The 17,385-nt window shown below is 40.6% G+C and overlaps 1 protein-coding gene across 1 annotated transcript in view; it reads right to left on the bottom strand.

Moving 5' to 3' along the window:
• Positions 1 to 17,385, bottom strand: part of LOC124007144 (transmembrane protein 132D-like) — a 64,018-nt gene that overhangs the window by 18,297 nt on the left and 28,336 nt on the right. The window contains 2 exon segments of the mRNA XM_046317477.1: positions 665 to 845; positions 6,068 to 6,211. Coding sequence (XP_046173433.1) covers positions 665 to 845; positions 6,068 to 6,211 — 325 coding nt within the window.

The raw sequence follows: 17,385 nt of genomic DNA, 5'->3' as shown, positions 1-17,385 counted from the left end.
CCTATGGGAGCTGTTTGATCCTCTCAATGAACGTCAACTTCATTAACACTGACTGAGGGAGAGTGTGACCTGGGACAGAATTGATCAAAGCTAGAGGCCAAGGGAGCTGGCACTCAGCCGGTCAACAATTAACACCCCCCCCCCCCCCGACATCCCCTCTCCAGGGCTCTCCAATCATTTACACACACGCTTTATTGTTCCTTTATCGCCATCATAAAACATCAAACCCGATGAGAGAACAATAGAGGTAAAATTATGGTACACCCAGCCTACACTTAGTTACACGTCCAGGGGAGGTTAATTCAACTCACAGTTAAGCTGCAGGGATAATACAGTGGTGGTGTTACTGTTAATGCAGCTGCTGCATTAGATATTATTAGATATTATTATTAGATATTATGCACAAAGATATGCATGCACACATAGTAATAAAATGCCACGCACGCACTCGAGCACACACACACACATTACACCTGTTGTATTCAGCGCATGTGACAAATAAAATGTGATTTGACACACACACACACACACACACACACACACACACACACACACACACACACACACACACACACACACACACACACACACACACACACACACACACACACACACACACACACACACACACACACACACACACACACACACACACACACCTCACCATGACCAGTGGTGCCAGACCCACGTAGTCTCTCTGAGTGGTATAGATCCTCATGATGCCGACATCCTTGATGTTTCCTGTCTCAAAACGCCATGTGATCATCTGGCTCTCTGATTGTTGATCAGTCAACTCCTTGGTCTCAAAGTCAAGCTGCAATACCTCCAACAGACCCCTGACAATCCTGGAAGAGAGTTATAGTCCCGTTCTGCATTCTAATGATTTTCACAAAATCATATTTAATACAATGTTTCACAGCTCATGAATGGACATGAATGCTGCAATCAACAAGATCTAACATGCATATTCAAAGTCCCAGTGATATTATGAAAACGAGACTGGTATAATCTACACTTTAGTTATACTGTAGTTTAGGTAAGTGTTGACAGTCATAGTTTGGGTATCATAGTTGTTCATGTTCCTCCAACCTAGCAGATGTCAACATCACTTCAATGGTCATACCATTGAGCTATTTGACTTAGAATTTTAGGACCCCTGTATGTATAAAATAATAATTAGAAAAAAAAGATACAAATATTTAACTTTGCCTTTACTACTATAGCCCATAGAAACACATTGAATAACACATTCACAAATGTCAAAATAGAGTTTGAAGTGTCTGTCCTATATCTAGGAGATATAAGAAAGCTCATGAAATATATTTTATTTGGGACACATATTTATCCCCTTTTTTTGTTGGTATAAAACTACTTCCATACTTCCGGTACCGGGTTACCTTCAAACGAGTCCCGGAGAATAGCATCGTGTTCGTGAGAGTCTCGTCTTTCCATAGAGTGATCATGTTAGCCTTAAGGCAAAACCATTCTGATGCTACAGACCGATTTTTGCGACGTCTCCTGGTCTGACAAACAGCGGTGTATCTGAAGGCGGATGTGGTGGATTGAGATGCAGCCCATTAAAAAAAACTGATATCTTCTTAAATGGATGGATTTTGACGGCCCACTGGAAACTCAATCGACTCCTAAGGATTTTTAAACCAGTCAGAGCCTTGACAGCATCTCTAATGCTCAGATAGGACCTCTAGATAGCTTTGCTCAACATTCACTTCTTTCTCAATAAAAGGGATTGGACAGGAGTCTTGGTGGTTCATTGGGACCATTTTCACCATGATTCCACTCAATTACTACTAGACAGGAATGGAGGAGAAAAAAATGTAAATTTTCCCTCTGAGGGCTTTGATGGTCACAGCCTGTATAGCTTCCTATCCTCAGTTCCAGAGTGGATGCATGGGGGGGGGGGGGGACCTCTGTCCACCCGCCTGGGTGTTCACTGGTTATTCACTAGTTAATACAGCTGCTGGGACTTGGAATATCTGGGCTCCTAATCTTCCCTGGAGCAAGCCGGCCAGTGCTTAAGCCCGGATAACGCACTGATGATTACAGATAAGTGGGTCGGACGGGCGGCACGCTGAGCCGGGTTGGAGAGTGTATGTATGTATGTGTGTGCGTGCGTGCGTGTGTGTGTTTGTCTCTGAGTCTGAGGGGGAGAGCAAGTGCTGGGAGGTTGCTGGGCAGAGGTCTGTTTTGCCATCTGGATCAGGTAGTGCTGTGATAGCAGCATGTTCCTTGTTGACGGTACATTTTTGATAATGTGACACGTGATGCTGTGTGATGCTGTCCCCTAAAGCCAACATGTCCAGTCCATCAATAAATACTGTAGATGTGATGCTTTACACATCCACGTTACCTGGCCTGTTACAATTCTACATGTGTCCATGAGAAAAGATTAAGTGTCATATACAGTTATGGTGCCAACTTCTCAGAATGTTTTCAATTAAATACATACATGAATAATATAGCAACTGAAATCTATTGGCAGCATTGACTTGTGTACATCACTTGAGTACTTAGATCAAATGCCTTTAATGACAAAATAACAATTGACAATTTTTTATTTTACCTTTATTTTACTAGGCAAGTCAGTTAAGAACAAATTCTTATTTCCAATGACTGCCTGTTTAGGGGCAGAACGACAGATGTTGTACCTTGTCAGCTCGGGGATTTGAACTTGCAACCTTTCGGTTACTAGTCCAATGCTCTAACCACTAGGCTACCCTGCCGCCTCTGAGTTGTCACCAACAACATGTGTCTGATATAAAGATGGGGGACTACAAGATCACATAATGAAGAGACATTCTAAACCAGGGGTATTCAACTCCTACCCTACGAGAGTGGTTCCCAAAATGTTATAGTCCTTGTACCCCTTCAAACATTCAACCTCCAGCTGTGCACACTCTTTTTTTGTTGGCATCATTTAAACCCTGCCACACACACACACACTATTCGATGTTGCTCTTTATTTAGCCATCTTACATATAAAACCTTGTTTGTCAATCAAAAATTGTGAATAACTCACAAACAGGTTAATGAGAAGGGTGTCCTTTAAATGATGCATTGGAGAGAGTCTCAGTCTTAAATCATTTTCCACACACAGTCTGTGCCTGTATTTAGTTGTCATGCTAGTGAGGGCCGAGAATCAAATCTCAAATAGGTATGTGGTTGCAAAGGGTATCAGTGTCATTTGCCAAGGCAAGAAACTCTGAGTGCAGTCCTATCCAGAAATCTGGCATTGGCTTCTGATTAAATTCAATTTTCGCAGAACTGCTTGTTGCAGTTTCAATGAGGATCTCTTGTTCAGATATCGGTAAGTGTAGGCAGGGCATGAAAGGGATAACGAATCCAGTATTTTGTGTCGTCCATTTCGGGAAAATACCTGTGTAATTGCATACTCAGCTCACTCAGGTACTTCGCTATATCACATTTGACATTGTCCGTAAGCTTGAGTTAATTTGCACACTAAAAATCATACAATGACGGAAAGACTTGTGTGTTGTCCAAGTTCATGCAGACAGACAGAAAGAGCTCCAACTCCTTAATCATAGCTTCAATGTTGTCCTGCACATTGAATGTAGTTATGGAGAGTCCCTGTAATCCTAGATTCAGATCACGCAGGTGAAAATAAACATCACGCAGATAGGCCAGTCGTGTGAGAAACTTGATGGTCAGTAAAGAAAACTTTAAGCTCGTCACTCAATTAAAAAAAAACGTGTCAATTCTTTGACACTTGATAACCAGCACGTTGTAAAAGCATTACATGGTCGCTGCCCATATCATTGCATAATGCAGAAAATACACGAGAGTTCAGGGGTCTTGCTTTAACAAAGATAACAATTTTCACTGTAGTGTCTTTCAAGCTGTCAGGCATTCCCTTGGCAGCAAGAGCCTCTCGGTGGATGCTGCAGGGTACCCAAGTGGCGTCGGGAGCAACTGCTTGCACACGCGTTACTACTATACTATGTCTCCCTGTCATGGCTTTTGCGCCATCAGTACAGATACTAACACATCTTGACCACCAAAGTAAATGTAATGTCACAAAGCTGTCCAGTACTTAAAAAATATCCTCTCACGTTGTCCTCCTTAATTGACCCCCCATAAACGTAACGGACATATACCAGGAGCTGTGCCAGGCCTGCCACATCTATTGACTCATCCAACTGTAACACATATAATTCACTGGCATGTACGTGAAGCAGTAATTGTTTCAAAACATATCCTGCCAAGTCACTGATACGTAATTAAGTAATTGTCTGTATAGTTTTTTGGGACTTTTCCCCCGGCATATCCCAGCCATATTCGTGGCAGCAGGAAGAATGAAGTCCTCCACAATAGTATGGGGCTTGCCTGTCCTAGCCACTCGGTAGCTCACCATATAAGACACTTCTAGCCCTTTCTTATTAATGGTATCTGTTGCTTTTATACGTCTTTATTCTCCCTCAAAACTCCTGACGCTTATTTTTCCAATTGTCATGTTTAGTTTCTAAATGTCTGCGCAAGAGTGAAGGTTTACTGTGAGAGTGTAACGGTTAATATGATTGGATGTTAATTATTTGACTAGGCTACCTGTATTTGACATTGTGTTGCTATTTTGCTAAACACTAGATGGTTACATTTTATTTTTAGCAGTGAAACTAGGCTAATCAGGCAAGAAAAAAACACACAAATGTATAGCCCCGTTGGAAAATATAAATGTACTGTTTGAAAATGTGAAGAAAAAAATAAATCACATTTTTAAAATGTATTCGTACACCCGACAGCATTGTGCGTACCCCTGGGAATACCTGCCCTACGAGGTCCGGAGCCTGCTAATTTTGTGTTCTACCTGATAATGAATTGCACCTACCTGGTATCCCAATCTAAAGAAGGACCCGATTAGAGGGGAACAATGAAAAAATGCAGCGGAACAGGCTTCGAGGTCCAGAGTTGAGTTTGAGGGTTTTAAAGTGTTCTTATTAACCCAGTTGATCCCTCCCCCACTGTGGTAGACCGCAGGAATACTAACGTTCTTACTGATGTCATCATAATCTCAGAGGATTACAAACAACTGATTTGCATTGTCAACTACTGTATGTTATTCCTTGTAGTTATAGGGCTGGTTTCCCAGGTAAAAGATTAGTCGTATAGTCTATTTCAATTAATATTGTTCATTGGGGAGTGCTTTTTTAGTCAGCACTAGGCTTGATCTCTGTCCGGGAAACCGGTGCACATTGCATGAGATTATAACTAGGGCCCAGAGTTTCTTCCTGACCAAATGACCTCACCTGACCAGGGAAATCACCGGGTCTCATAATAATATATCTAATGTAAATCAGGGGAATTACTGCCTAAAGCAAATAACTATGTCACATATACTGTATCTGTTAAAATAGTTCCCTAATGAGGAATTTGAATAGTCCCTTCAGTCTATTTACAATGAGAGTGATTCATCACAATGTAACATAGACCTGCTTCATACAATAACAGGCTGTAGCAAAAATGCCATGACCACACCAACAAGGCAACTGATGAAATTCAATAGTTTTATTCCTCAATCAAAATTCTAGATTTGTAATTTGTTCCTTCTTCCTATTTTAACAGATGTGGTGGCAGGTAGCCTAGTGGTTAGAGCGTTGAGCCAGTAACTGAAGGTTGGTGGATCGAATCCCCAAGCTGACAGATAAAAATCTATCGTTCTACCCCTGAACAAAGCAGTTAACCCACTGTTCCTAGGCTGAAATTGTTCTTAACTGACTTGCCTAGTTAAATAAAGGTTAAAATAAATCATGATGTTTTAACAAGGAGAATTATCCGACATCTATAACAAACCTGTTTGTTTATTCTACCCTTGTCTTCGACACGTGCTGTGCATCAACAATCGTTCACTACTTATATCAGTCAGTGGTAACAGGACAGAGGAAGGCCATTTAAGAAAGTGGAAAATGTAGGGCTTTTAGAAATTTGGCAATCACTCAGTTTTGTAACGTATAAGATGTTCAGAACCATTTGTAGCTTCATTCTTTTGAATTCAATAGAGGTTGGTTAGGAACCTATCTCATTCTTGAACACACACCTTTTCCCGGTGATGGTGGTTTTCCTCTGACACACGGCAGAGATGGTGTTTGCGCCCCCTCTGCCAGACTCCAGGGCGATGTCCCATAAGGCTGAGTCACTGGGCCTCGCTGTACTGAATGACATCCCCTTCCTCACTGTGGCTCTGGAACACAGACACACAGTTACTGTGACACACACAGGTCAGTTGACATACACACATACTGTACAAACACAGGCTACTTGAGTTGATATCAACAGAATCTCCACGTTTCTGTTTGAGTATTATTGACCCATGATGTATCTGCTGCAGGGGAGGTGGGTCTATCTAAGATCACCTGAGAACCTCAGATAATGATGGAAGCCTGACGTACACTACATGACGAAAAGTATGTGGACACCTACCTGCTCGTTGAACATCTCATTAAAAAATCATGGGCATTAATATGGAGTTGGTTCCCCCTTCGCTGCTGTAACAGCCTCGACTCGTCTGGGAAGGTTTTCCACTAGATGTTGGAAAATTGCTGCTGGGACTTGCCACAAGAGCATTAGTGAGGTTGGGCACTGATGTTGGACGACGTTTGGCATTGCGCATGGTGATCTTAGGTTTGTGTGCAGGCTGCTCAGCCATGAAAACCCATTTCATAAAGCTCCTGACGTACAGTTCTTGTGCTAACATTGCTTCCAGAGGCAGTTTAGAACTCGGTAGTGAGTGTTGGAACCGATGACAGTTGATTTTAACGTGCTATGCGCATCAGCACTTGGCGGTCCTGTTCTGTGATCTTGTGTGGCCTACCACTTCTCGGCTGAGCCGTTTTTGCTCTTAGACGTTTCAACTTCACAATAACTGCACTTACAGTTAACCGGGGAAGCTTTAGAAGGGCAGACATTTGACGAACTGACTTTTAGGAAAGTTAAAAGTCACTCTTCATTACGGTTCATTCTAATGCCAATGTTTGTCTATGGAAGTTGCACTGCTCTGCGCTCAACATCTAAAGCTGCCTGGGTGGTGAAAGTTCAATTTGAAAGAAGATCAACATGTTATTACCACTGTTTGGCTGGTCTCTGTGTGTGTGTGTGTGTGTGTGTGTGTGTGTGTGTGTGTGTGTGTGTGTGTGTGTGTGTGTGTGTGTGTGTGTGTGTGTGTGTGTGTGTGTGTGTGTGTGTGTGTGTGTGTGTGTGTGTGTGTGTGTGTGTGTGTGTGTGTGTGTGTGTGTGTGTGTGTGTGTGTGTTCTAATGAGGTGTCCTGAAAGACATCGGAGAAGTGATGTTTACCTCCCTGCCTGCAAACCGAGAATCAGCAGGCACATCTTATTCCCATCAGCACTAGCTGCTTGCTGGGGAACCACTGATCATTTAATCTGCTGTGTGATATCATCCCGTCTATCTATCCAGTCAACAGCAGTGCAGGAGCCCTCATTACACGCCTGTAAGGGTGGGAGGACCAGGCAGGGTGGCAGTACGAGGCCCTCATACAAACTCCCTAGGATGGGGTGACCCAGTATAGGTAAAGCATGCTCTCTAACATTTCCTGACCATGGAGATCTTGTCATCAGACTTCCTGGCATGATTTAATAAGCATGTACAATGCTGTGAAACAATATTTGCACCTTTCTAATTCTCTCTACTTTTGCATATTTTTGATACTGAATGTTATCAGATCTTCAACCAAAACCTAATATTTGATAAAGGTAACCTAAGTGAACAATGACATACTTATTTCATGAACAAAGTTATGTAACACCCAATGTCCCTGTGAGAAAAAACAATTGCCCCCTTAAACTCAATAACTGGTTGAGCCATCTTAAACTGCAATGAGTCCAACAAAACACTTCCTGTAGTTGTTGATCAGTCTCTCAAGTCGCTGTGGAGGAATTTTGGCCCACTCTTCCATGCCGAACAGAGATTTGTGGGTTTTCTAGCATGAACTGCTCATTTAAAGTCATGCCACAACATATCAATTGGGATTAAGTTTGGATTTTCACAGGCCATTCCAAAACTTCAAATGTGTTTCTTTTTAGCCATTTTCATGTTGACTTGACTGTGCGTTTTGCTGCATGACCCAGCTGCGCATCAGCGCAAAGATGGATGGCCTGATATTCTGCTGTAGCACTAACGTCGGTAGCCATGAAGTGCTTTGAAAGGTTGGTCATGGCTCATATCAACACCATCATCCCAGAAACCCTAGACCCACTCCAATTCACATATCGCCCCAACAAATCCACAGATGTCACAATCTCAAACACATTCCACACTGCCCTATCCCACCTGGACAAAAGGAACACCTATGTGAGAATGCTGTTCATTGACTACAGCACAGCGTTCAATACTTAGTGATGAATGGTCCCTGGACACTTAAGGGACAGTTATGACGAGTGTGTTTCATTTGGTCATCTCATGAAGGACAGGAAACACACATAACTGTATCTCTTAACTAGTACTATTAGCATTTAGCGTAGCGCATTTGCATTTCCAGATGTCTAGATGGGACGCCTGCGTGTCAGGTAGGAGCAAGAGGTTAAAGTGTATATTTCCCAGCTGTCAGGGTTACATCTAAATATTGTGAAATGTATGTGAATAAACATGAAACTATTTGTGAAAAGATGTAATGTGATATTAACCTTCTAAACAAGAGTATTAACTAGTCAGTGGCCACACCCCCGTGAGCCCAGATATCACATTTGGCTTCATGGAACAGCCATTTTCTACCGAAATGTATAAAACCCACCCCTGCTGATATTCACACCAGACCACGCAAACAATGGGTGTAAGCTAAGGATGCAAATGGTTGAATTTCTAAGACCAAAACATGCCGGGGGACTCTGGTGTGTGAAGTGGTTAAAACTACAAGGTGCCAAAGAGACATGGTAAGGACGATGTCTCAAATGGTTAAGACCTGTAGAAACTAGACCAGAAAACCATCCCATGTGGACCATTGGCTGGATATGGTTAAACTTTGAGACTATCGATTCACTACTGAATAAGTGAGAAATTCCAGACGACACAAATTACTAGTCTGAAGTTAGAAATTACGTAAATCTGGGACAAGTACAACTGCCGAAACACAGTACTCTGAAGTACCCATTCTAACATCCACAAAATACTTTGATCTTCGGGGAAATGCAACCAGAGACTTTTCTGTCTCCAGCAGAAGGACTGGATTCCAACAGAGAAAACAACAATGACATACGTGCATAAATATAAATTGCGATTTATTTTCGAATGAGCGGTCATTCATGTAAAGTGTTAGCAGTTTCTATGAGTGTCGTAATCCTCTATGAGTTTCCCGCTCTTGAACTGCACACCCCTTTTATTTTGTCTACCAAGCAGTCATATCGGTTTCGTCCGCTAGGGACTTTTTCTTTGTATCATGTTGCAACCCAATGTACAATATCTATGTATTTTCATGTATGTCTGTGATTTGATTGATTAGTTAGTAAATCGCTGATTCATAATTTATATTAGGGTTCGAGCAATAACCAAGAATTTTACGACTTTCAGATGAGACTGATAGAAGGTAAAGAATAATTCATGATTGACTGCTATTGATATAAAAGATCTTCAGATCATTAAGAGTGGATTCGGGACATAGCCCTCTCTATAAACTAAGGATTCAGTGGTGCCCCGCATTCCTAATGAGTTAGTTATCGCCAAAGTAATTTAATCAAAGTGTTTTGCTTGTAAGCAGGAATCAGGAGGATATAATTATTGTCAGATTTACCAAATGTACATCACTGGGGCCAAGCTTCCTGCCATCCAGGACCTATATACTAGGCGGTGTCAGAGTAAAGCCCATAAACGTGTCAGAGACTCCAGTCGCCCAAGTCATAGACTGTTTTCTCTGCTACCACACGGCAAGTGGTACCGGAGCGCCAAGTACAAAAGGCTCCTTAACAGCATCTACTCTCAAACCATGACTGCTGAACAATTAATCAAATGGCCACCAGACTGTTATATTGACCCCCCCCCCCTCCATTTGATTTGTACACTGCTTCTACTCGCTGTTTAATATCTATGCACAGTCACTCCACACCTACCTACATGTACAAATTACCTGTACTCCCGCACACTGACTCGGTACCACCTGTATATAGCCTCGTTATTGCTATGTTATTGTGTTATTTTTCTTATTAATGTTATTATAATATTTTTTTTAACTTTATTTGGTAAATATTTTCTTGACTCTTCTTGAACTGCAATATTGGTTAAGGGCTTGTAAGTAAACATTTCACAGTAAGGTCTACACTTGTATTCGCCGCATGTGACAAATAAAGTTTCATTTGATTTGCTTTGAGAATTCTCTATTACGGCAAGTCCTCCAGGTCCTGAGGCAGCAAAGCATCCTCAAACCATCACACTACCACCACCACCATGCTTGACAATTGGTATAAGGTTCTTACTGTGGAATACATTGTTTGGTTTTTGTCAGGAATAATGGTACCAATGTCTTCCAAAAAGTTTTACTTTGGACTCATCTGTCCATACAACATTCTTCCAAGAGTCTTGATGATCATCCAGGTGCTTCCTGGTGATTTTTGGCAAACTTCAGTCAACGTTTTGGACGAGATGTATCCCATTATGCCTGGCAAAAACCAAACACTGCATTCCACAGTAAGAACCTAGGGGAGGTTCAGGACCTGAACGTCGACACTGTATGTGCATTGCGGGTGGGTACAAGGAGTACAAGGAGTCAAAGTAAGTCTTTAATCTTGTGTATGTGTGTGAGATATAACCGATATAACCTAAATGTATGTCAATCAGTACAGTATATAAATTTGCAATATATGTTTAATGTGATGTAATACATATAGTCATCTGTGTGTTTCTCTTTGCGTGAAAACATACAAGCTTATTTAGATGGAGTGATTCTGTCCTGGCCGAGTCTGGGCTGACTGAGACTGTATCCCAAATGGCACCCTATTCTCTATGTAGTGCAGTACTTTTGACCAGGCCCATTTGTCTCCGTCATTGTGTGTGTGTGTGTATCTAAATGGAGAAGTGCCTGTAACATTGTTTCTTAATCAGGCCCGTTGATTGTGTGGCCTAAGGAAGCACTAATCTCCTTTTGGGTTTTTTCCAGCTGTGCAACATGGCCTTGGAGCTCTCTCTGCTCTTCCTTAAGCTTTTTTCGACTCAATCCATAGGCCAGACAGCTTGTCTGTTCCTCCCAGCGAACATAAAGGCTTAGATAGGGGACAGAACAGAGACACGTGAGACTTCAAGGCTTGGGAGGAGACCTAGTGATAGATTGTGAAGGCCGACCAGGGGCTGCCTGGAAGTTGAATTTAGTCAAAACCACCATTGAAATGTTTACACAGTCAGTGCCTTTAAATTATTTTTATTTTTTTACAAATCCCTACTTGTACATATTTATTACACTGAGAACTGGAGGCCACTACATGTGAGAACAGTTTAGTTAATATAATACTTGTCTAAATAAAGTTAAGTAATATGGAGTTTCACATCTTCCATCAGCGAGATAAAGGTCACTGATCTATCGCTCTCATCTATCTCAACAGGAATAAAATACCTTTCCTAGAAAAGATGATTAAACCATGATTATTTGTCAGAATCCATCAGCATTAAAAGGTGACAGGCAAAAATGTCCCTGGTTTTCCAAACCTTTCTACAACAATACAAACGCTAAATACATCATAAAATGATCTGCAATCATATTTTGGTCTGGGTAGATTTTGTATCCTTGATATAACACTAAAATAGGTATGGCTACCTGTCAATTTGCTCTATTGGAATTCTTGGAAAATGTTAATGGTCTGATTTTAGTGCACAATTTCACACATTTCTAGTATGTAAAACAAAATCTCTTTATTTTACATTTGATCCAGCAATTTCAAAGTAGTTTTCATTTTTCACAAAACTAGCTAGGTTTTGATCCAATTGGCGACAGATTTTCAAGCGAATACTCTATATTTTCCCACCAGTGGTGTGTGTCCACCAAATGTACATTTAGTGGACAAAAGTCACTGCATGGCGATGTAGTGCACACAAAATGTACTTAAGTTTTCATGTACTGAATAAAAATCTAAAGTACAACAACATTCCATCGCATTTTCAACTCTATTTGAAAGTTAAACAGCAAATGTGCTACCCTGGTCTTGGCTAGTGTGCTCTAGACAACAGCTCACAGATGTAATGAGGTCAGGCTGTGCGGGTAGGCAAGTCTAGATAATGAGATTATTATGGATAAGAGCAAGAATATTTGTATTTGTCAAAAGGCTGTGAAGCTTCGATCAGCATGTCACCAGAAGACCCTCGATATGTATTGGAAAAGAGCATCGAGATCACAGTTCAACTTCACCACACTGTGATGTTCATCGTAATTTATTTAATCTGTAGCCTAATAAATTGCATAATTTCTCAAGTCATAGTGGGAGGACACACCATCTCCGCGTTAATCCAAGTTTATTTTGATATGATGGCTATTATATCAGTATTTGCGCATAAAAGAGTTTTCACTGCTATTTCCCGCATAATTCATTTTACCGACACAAAAAGATTCCACCATGTCCAAATTATTCTACCGAAACTTCCTGTTTCCATCACAGTTGTCGTGATATTTTTTTTTTAAATGTTATGACTTTACTCACGTAAAAACTGTTGACGGAAACTTGGTTAGTGTGACAGTTGGTGGTCAGTCAGATTTATGCTGCAGAATGAGAAGAGACGATGCTGTTCTCCTTCTAGCTAACTATAATAAATCACTTGAAACGACACTACTATTTAAGTGATCTTTAATTATGTACAGCTCAAAGTGGTAAGAGTATTTGTGATTGAGAAAAAGCTTATCAAAGCAGTTTCACCAGGAGAGATCAGGATGTTCTTGGTTAGCTAAGCCACACTTGGGCTAACTAATGTTTGCTAGCTAGCTATCCAGCTGGCTAACCTTGTGTTCACAGTACAATTGTCCGAAAGGGTCTAGCTAGCTATATATGGTAACAATTGACCAGTAATAGCTCAATTATATTGTTTCCCAAGAAGTAAACTAAGTGTATTAGCTAGCTAGCTTATACTGTACATGTGTTGTATCATCCAACAAGTATTATCAACTAAAACGTTTAGCTAATCTTAGCTGTATGAATGGGAGCCTCATCAAAACTAACTAGCTAGATCATACTGGATCTCATTATCTCTACTTGCTTTCACAGTCTCAAGTCATCATTAGACGTCCCTTCATGTTTCGCAAACTTCAAATTACGAAGTTGTTCCAAACATCAATTTTCAAAGTGTTTAAAGATTAAGTTTAAGCATTATGTGAATATTTTTTAGGTTAGGGTTAAGTTTAGGCATTAACTCTGAAATCTTAAGGTTAGGTATTAACTCCAAATGGTTAAGGTAAGGGTTAAGGTTTGGGATAGGCTTAAAACAAAAATCTCAAAACACTGACTTAAATCACAGGTGACCTGGCTGCATTATCTGCATATGAGTATAACCATTATTGACATACATGTTTATTTCCCAGATCATGTCAGTGTCATTTGTTTCATTTCTGATCCAGAAAATTACTCATAAAACCATGCCTGTAGCTTGAGTTCCTTGCAGTGAGCAATTGTTATTTTCCTTTTGCCCTCAAATGACGTCATCCTTGAATTCTATGGACAGAAAATGACATTCACCAAAAAGTAGAAATGACAGCTAAAATGTAGTCATATTTTTTAGTGTGTGGAGGCTAATTTAATGAAGCCTACATGAGCATTATTATTAAGTGTTATAGTTTTGTGGAGACTTTTCCTGTCACCTTTAAACACACATGTGATAGGAATCACTGATGCTCTTTATGTGACTGGCATGTGATGCAGCTGTGGATCATAATATCAGATAGCGCCCATCAGTGGCGTGTGTGTGTGTGTCAGACAGAAAATTATTTGCTTTCATAGGCAAGTATTTGAATTTGCGATTGGAATACTAATTGCTTAGCAGGGTGTTGTCTTATAAAGTACTAACATTTCATTATGTTTAAACTGAGCTGACTGTTTGAAACAGCACAAACAGGATCAAAGACAGAAATACTTCTCCATTAGGTCTATTACAGCAATTGTATTAGAGGGGAACATATTCAGATAATGGGGAGGACATCAGAATAGTGTGGTCATGAAGTGAAAGCCCAGTGGCTTAAAGGGTTAGACACACACACACACACACACACACACACACACACACACACACACACACACACACACACACACACACACACACACACACACACACACACACACACACACACACACACACACACACACACACACACACACACACACACACACACACACACACTTCTGTCCCGTCCACCTGCAAAGGTGTGTTAGTCAGTCAAACATACAAAGACTGGTGCCCTGTGACAGATGATATTCTGATCAATACTAACCCAGGCAGGCCTGAGGCATGGGTCAGGAGCCAGACTAATCAACTCTCAGCTAGATTTGTTGAGGCAAGGCCACCATCACAGCCAAACAATCTACCAACCAAACATATCATTACTCCTGTTAAAAGAGAAATTCAGTCAAAAACGGTAAAAACACAGCCTGCTTGAAAGTCCTACATCTGCTAAACTTGACTGCTGACATGCAAACATTTTGTGCACTATATTTACAGTGGACTAATGAAAAAAATACTAAAAGATAGTTTGAGTGGATTTTTCAATTAAGATAAATTAGGACATTTTGTTTTACATATATAGCTCAATCTAGTGGGCCAGTACCAGGAACCAGGAGGAATTCAGACCAACAGGGGCAAAGCCAGATAACAACAGTCTATTTTAAGCCTGGCTGGATCAGTAAACCGTCTAAGTATGAGATCAGGATGGTAAAGGAAACGAGTCAATGAGGAGGTTGATTAAATAAATCCTTTGCCTGAGATCAAGTAGAAAAGGGGGGAATTAAGGGAGACTTGATAGAGCTGTCTGTGTGACCTCAAAGTCAACTCATCATCATCTCATTTGTGATGTTTTACACCTCCACTCTTCATCTACTACCTTCACATATCCCACGTTTACAATCTATTTAGTGTGGAACAGCCAACGGGCTATCAGCTGAATAGACTGCTGCCGGAGACTTCCTGTACCTCCCTTAAAGCACAGCACAAACTCATCACTAAAATAGCACTTTTCAAAATACACAATGTTAGCATCCCATGGCCTGAATTTGACAAAGTATTAATTCCTTTGGACTAAGCAATCAAAAAAATGTTGCAGATAAAAAAATAAGGCTGCCTGAAATGTCCTTAGGTTACCCACAATTCTACGGGGCAAAGTAAATTACTTGTGGAAAATGAACTGCCATGCAACCGTCATTTCCAGCGAGCTAATTTTCCCAGCCGACCATGCAGCAGGAGGACAAACAGAGTGGGCTCATTTTCATAGATTACAGTAGGTGTCTGGATTTGGTATTCCGAGTTCACTTCATATCTAATGTAAACACTCGCTAAGACTCTCTACCCTTATATTAGCTTCTGACATTTTAATTTCAGATTTTTTGATTTTGATTATTCTAACAGTCTTAAGGGTTTAGGCTAGAGGAGTGAGCTTGGTAAATGTAAGCTTGGTATAATTTTTTTCTTCTTCTTTCAAATGAAATACACAGTGTTTATAAAGAAACTGATATGAGAAGAATCCAATTCGGTCACCAAAAATATTGAAATTAATTCCACAAGTAACTCTATAAGGCTTTGTAGAGAATATCAAATAAGTTCAAGTTTAATATACATTGTAGCATATGATCTCTGTACTGTATATGCTGATATTGTACTGTGGGCTTTTTCATAGAGGGAAAGAGCAAAAGGGATAGCCACTTTGGACAGACTGGGAATGGATGGTCTACAGTGGTGTAAAGTACTTAGGTAAAAATACTTTTAAGTACTACTTAAGTAGTTTTTTGGGGTATCTGTACTTTACTATTTATATCAAATATTGTATTTTTTACATACATTTTCCTTGACACCCATAAGTACATTTGAAATGCTTAGCAGGACATGAAAATAGTCAAATTCAACCGAACATCCCTGGTCATCCCTACTGCCTCTGATCTGAAGGGCTTACTAAACACACATGCTTAGTTTGTAAATGTTCCAATCTGAATGTTGGAGTGTGCCCGTGGATTTCCGTAATTTAAAAAACAAGAACATTGTGCCATCTGTTTTGCTTAATATAAGGAATTTTAAATTATTTCTACTTTTTATACGTAAGTATATTTTAAACCAAATACTTTTAGACTTTTACTAAAGTAGAATTTTACTTTTAGAATTTTACTGGGTGACCTTTACTTGAGTCAATTTCTTTTAAGGTATATTTACTTTTACTCAGTTGGTACTTTTTCCTGATGGTTTCTGAGTACTGGCTATGAGGTAGAGCAGCAAATACGCTTACTATAATTGAGAGCCTTGTTCCAATGACTGTGGGACTGGAACTACCAACAAACACAATTGCACACACACCTCACACATTTACGACCGCACACAAACACAAGTCCAGGAGAGGCAGTAATGGAACGGTGGTCAGATCATCTCCACCCAAAGGGTTAACCTCTCGAATCGTTTTCAATCAGAACAGGGATTATCTGCCATAACCCTTGGGGTTTGGACTCAATCTTGGGCCTGGAGGAGTGAAGTGGAGCAGGGATTTCCCCAAGGAAGAATCACGCATCTCTGAGCCAAGCCAATTCAGACCTGGTTCCACATGGCCTTAAAACACTCGGCTCAGTCCCTTCACTCGTCTCCCCTCTCTAAATCCCAGTATGGGGCGATGAAGAGCAATGGGACTCAAGCACAGAGGCCTAACAGCATCTGCAGTGGGTCAATGGATTTGGGAAGTTCAGGTGGCAAACAGATTGATCTCTCAAATAAATATTGTGACCAGAGAGGGTAGGCATCTCTCACGCAACTCTCCTCGATCCCCACCGACACAATGCAACAAATCCAGGTCAGTTTCAGGTTCAGAGATGATTAAACTTGTAACATTTTTGGCAGCCAGTCACAGGTCCCATTTCGACAATAACTAATCTAGTGGAGGTTTCATCTTTTGTTATCTGTACTGAATATCCCTCCCTGTGCCTTTTAGTCATATAATAGGATATGAACTGTGGATTAACACAAGGTCAGGGTACGCTTTGGGATATCACTGTATCAGAAGATAGAGCATGTTCTGCTGTTTTTCAGTATACTCATCTAAAACATTCCAATAAAAGCAATATTATTCTGCTCTGTGATGTGCATCCGAGGCAGTGAGTAGAGCTGTTGCAAAACAGATTGAATTGTGTGTTTTGGTGCGATAGAGCTGCCTGCGTAATAAGTTCATTTCGGCCCAAAGGAGTCAGGCAGCTGTTAGTTAT

This window comes from Oncorhynchus gorbuscha, linkage group LG20, assembly GCF_021184085.1.
Source record: "Oncorhynchus gorbuscha isolate QuinsamMale2020 ecotype Even-year linkage group LG20, OgorEven_v1.0, whole genome shotgun sequence".
NCBI lineage: Eukaryota > Metazoa > Chordata > Actinopteri > Salmoniformes > Salmonidae > Oncorhynchus > Oncorhynchus gorbuscha.
This window is presented reverse-complemented; position numbering and strand designations above follow the sequence as displayed.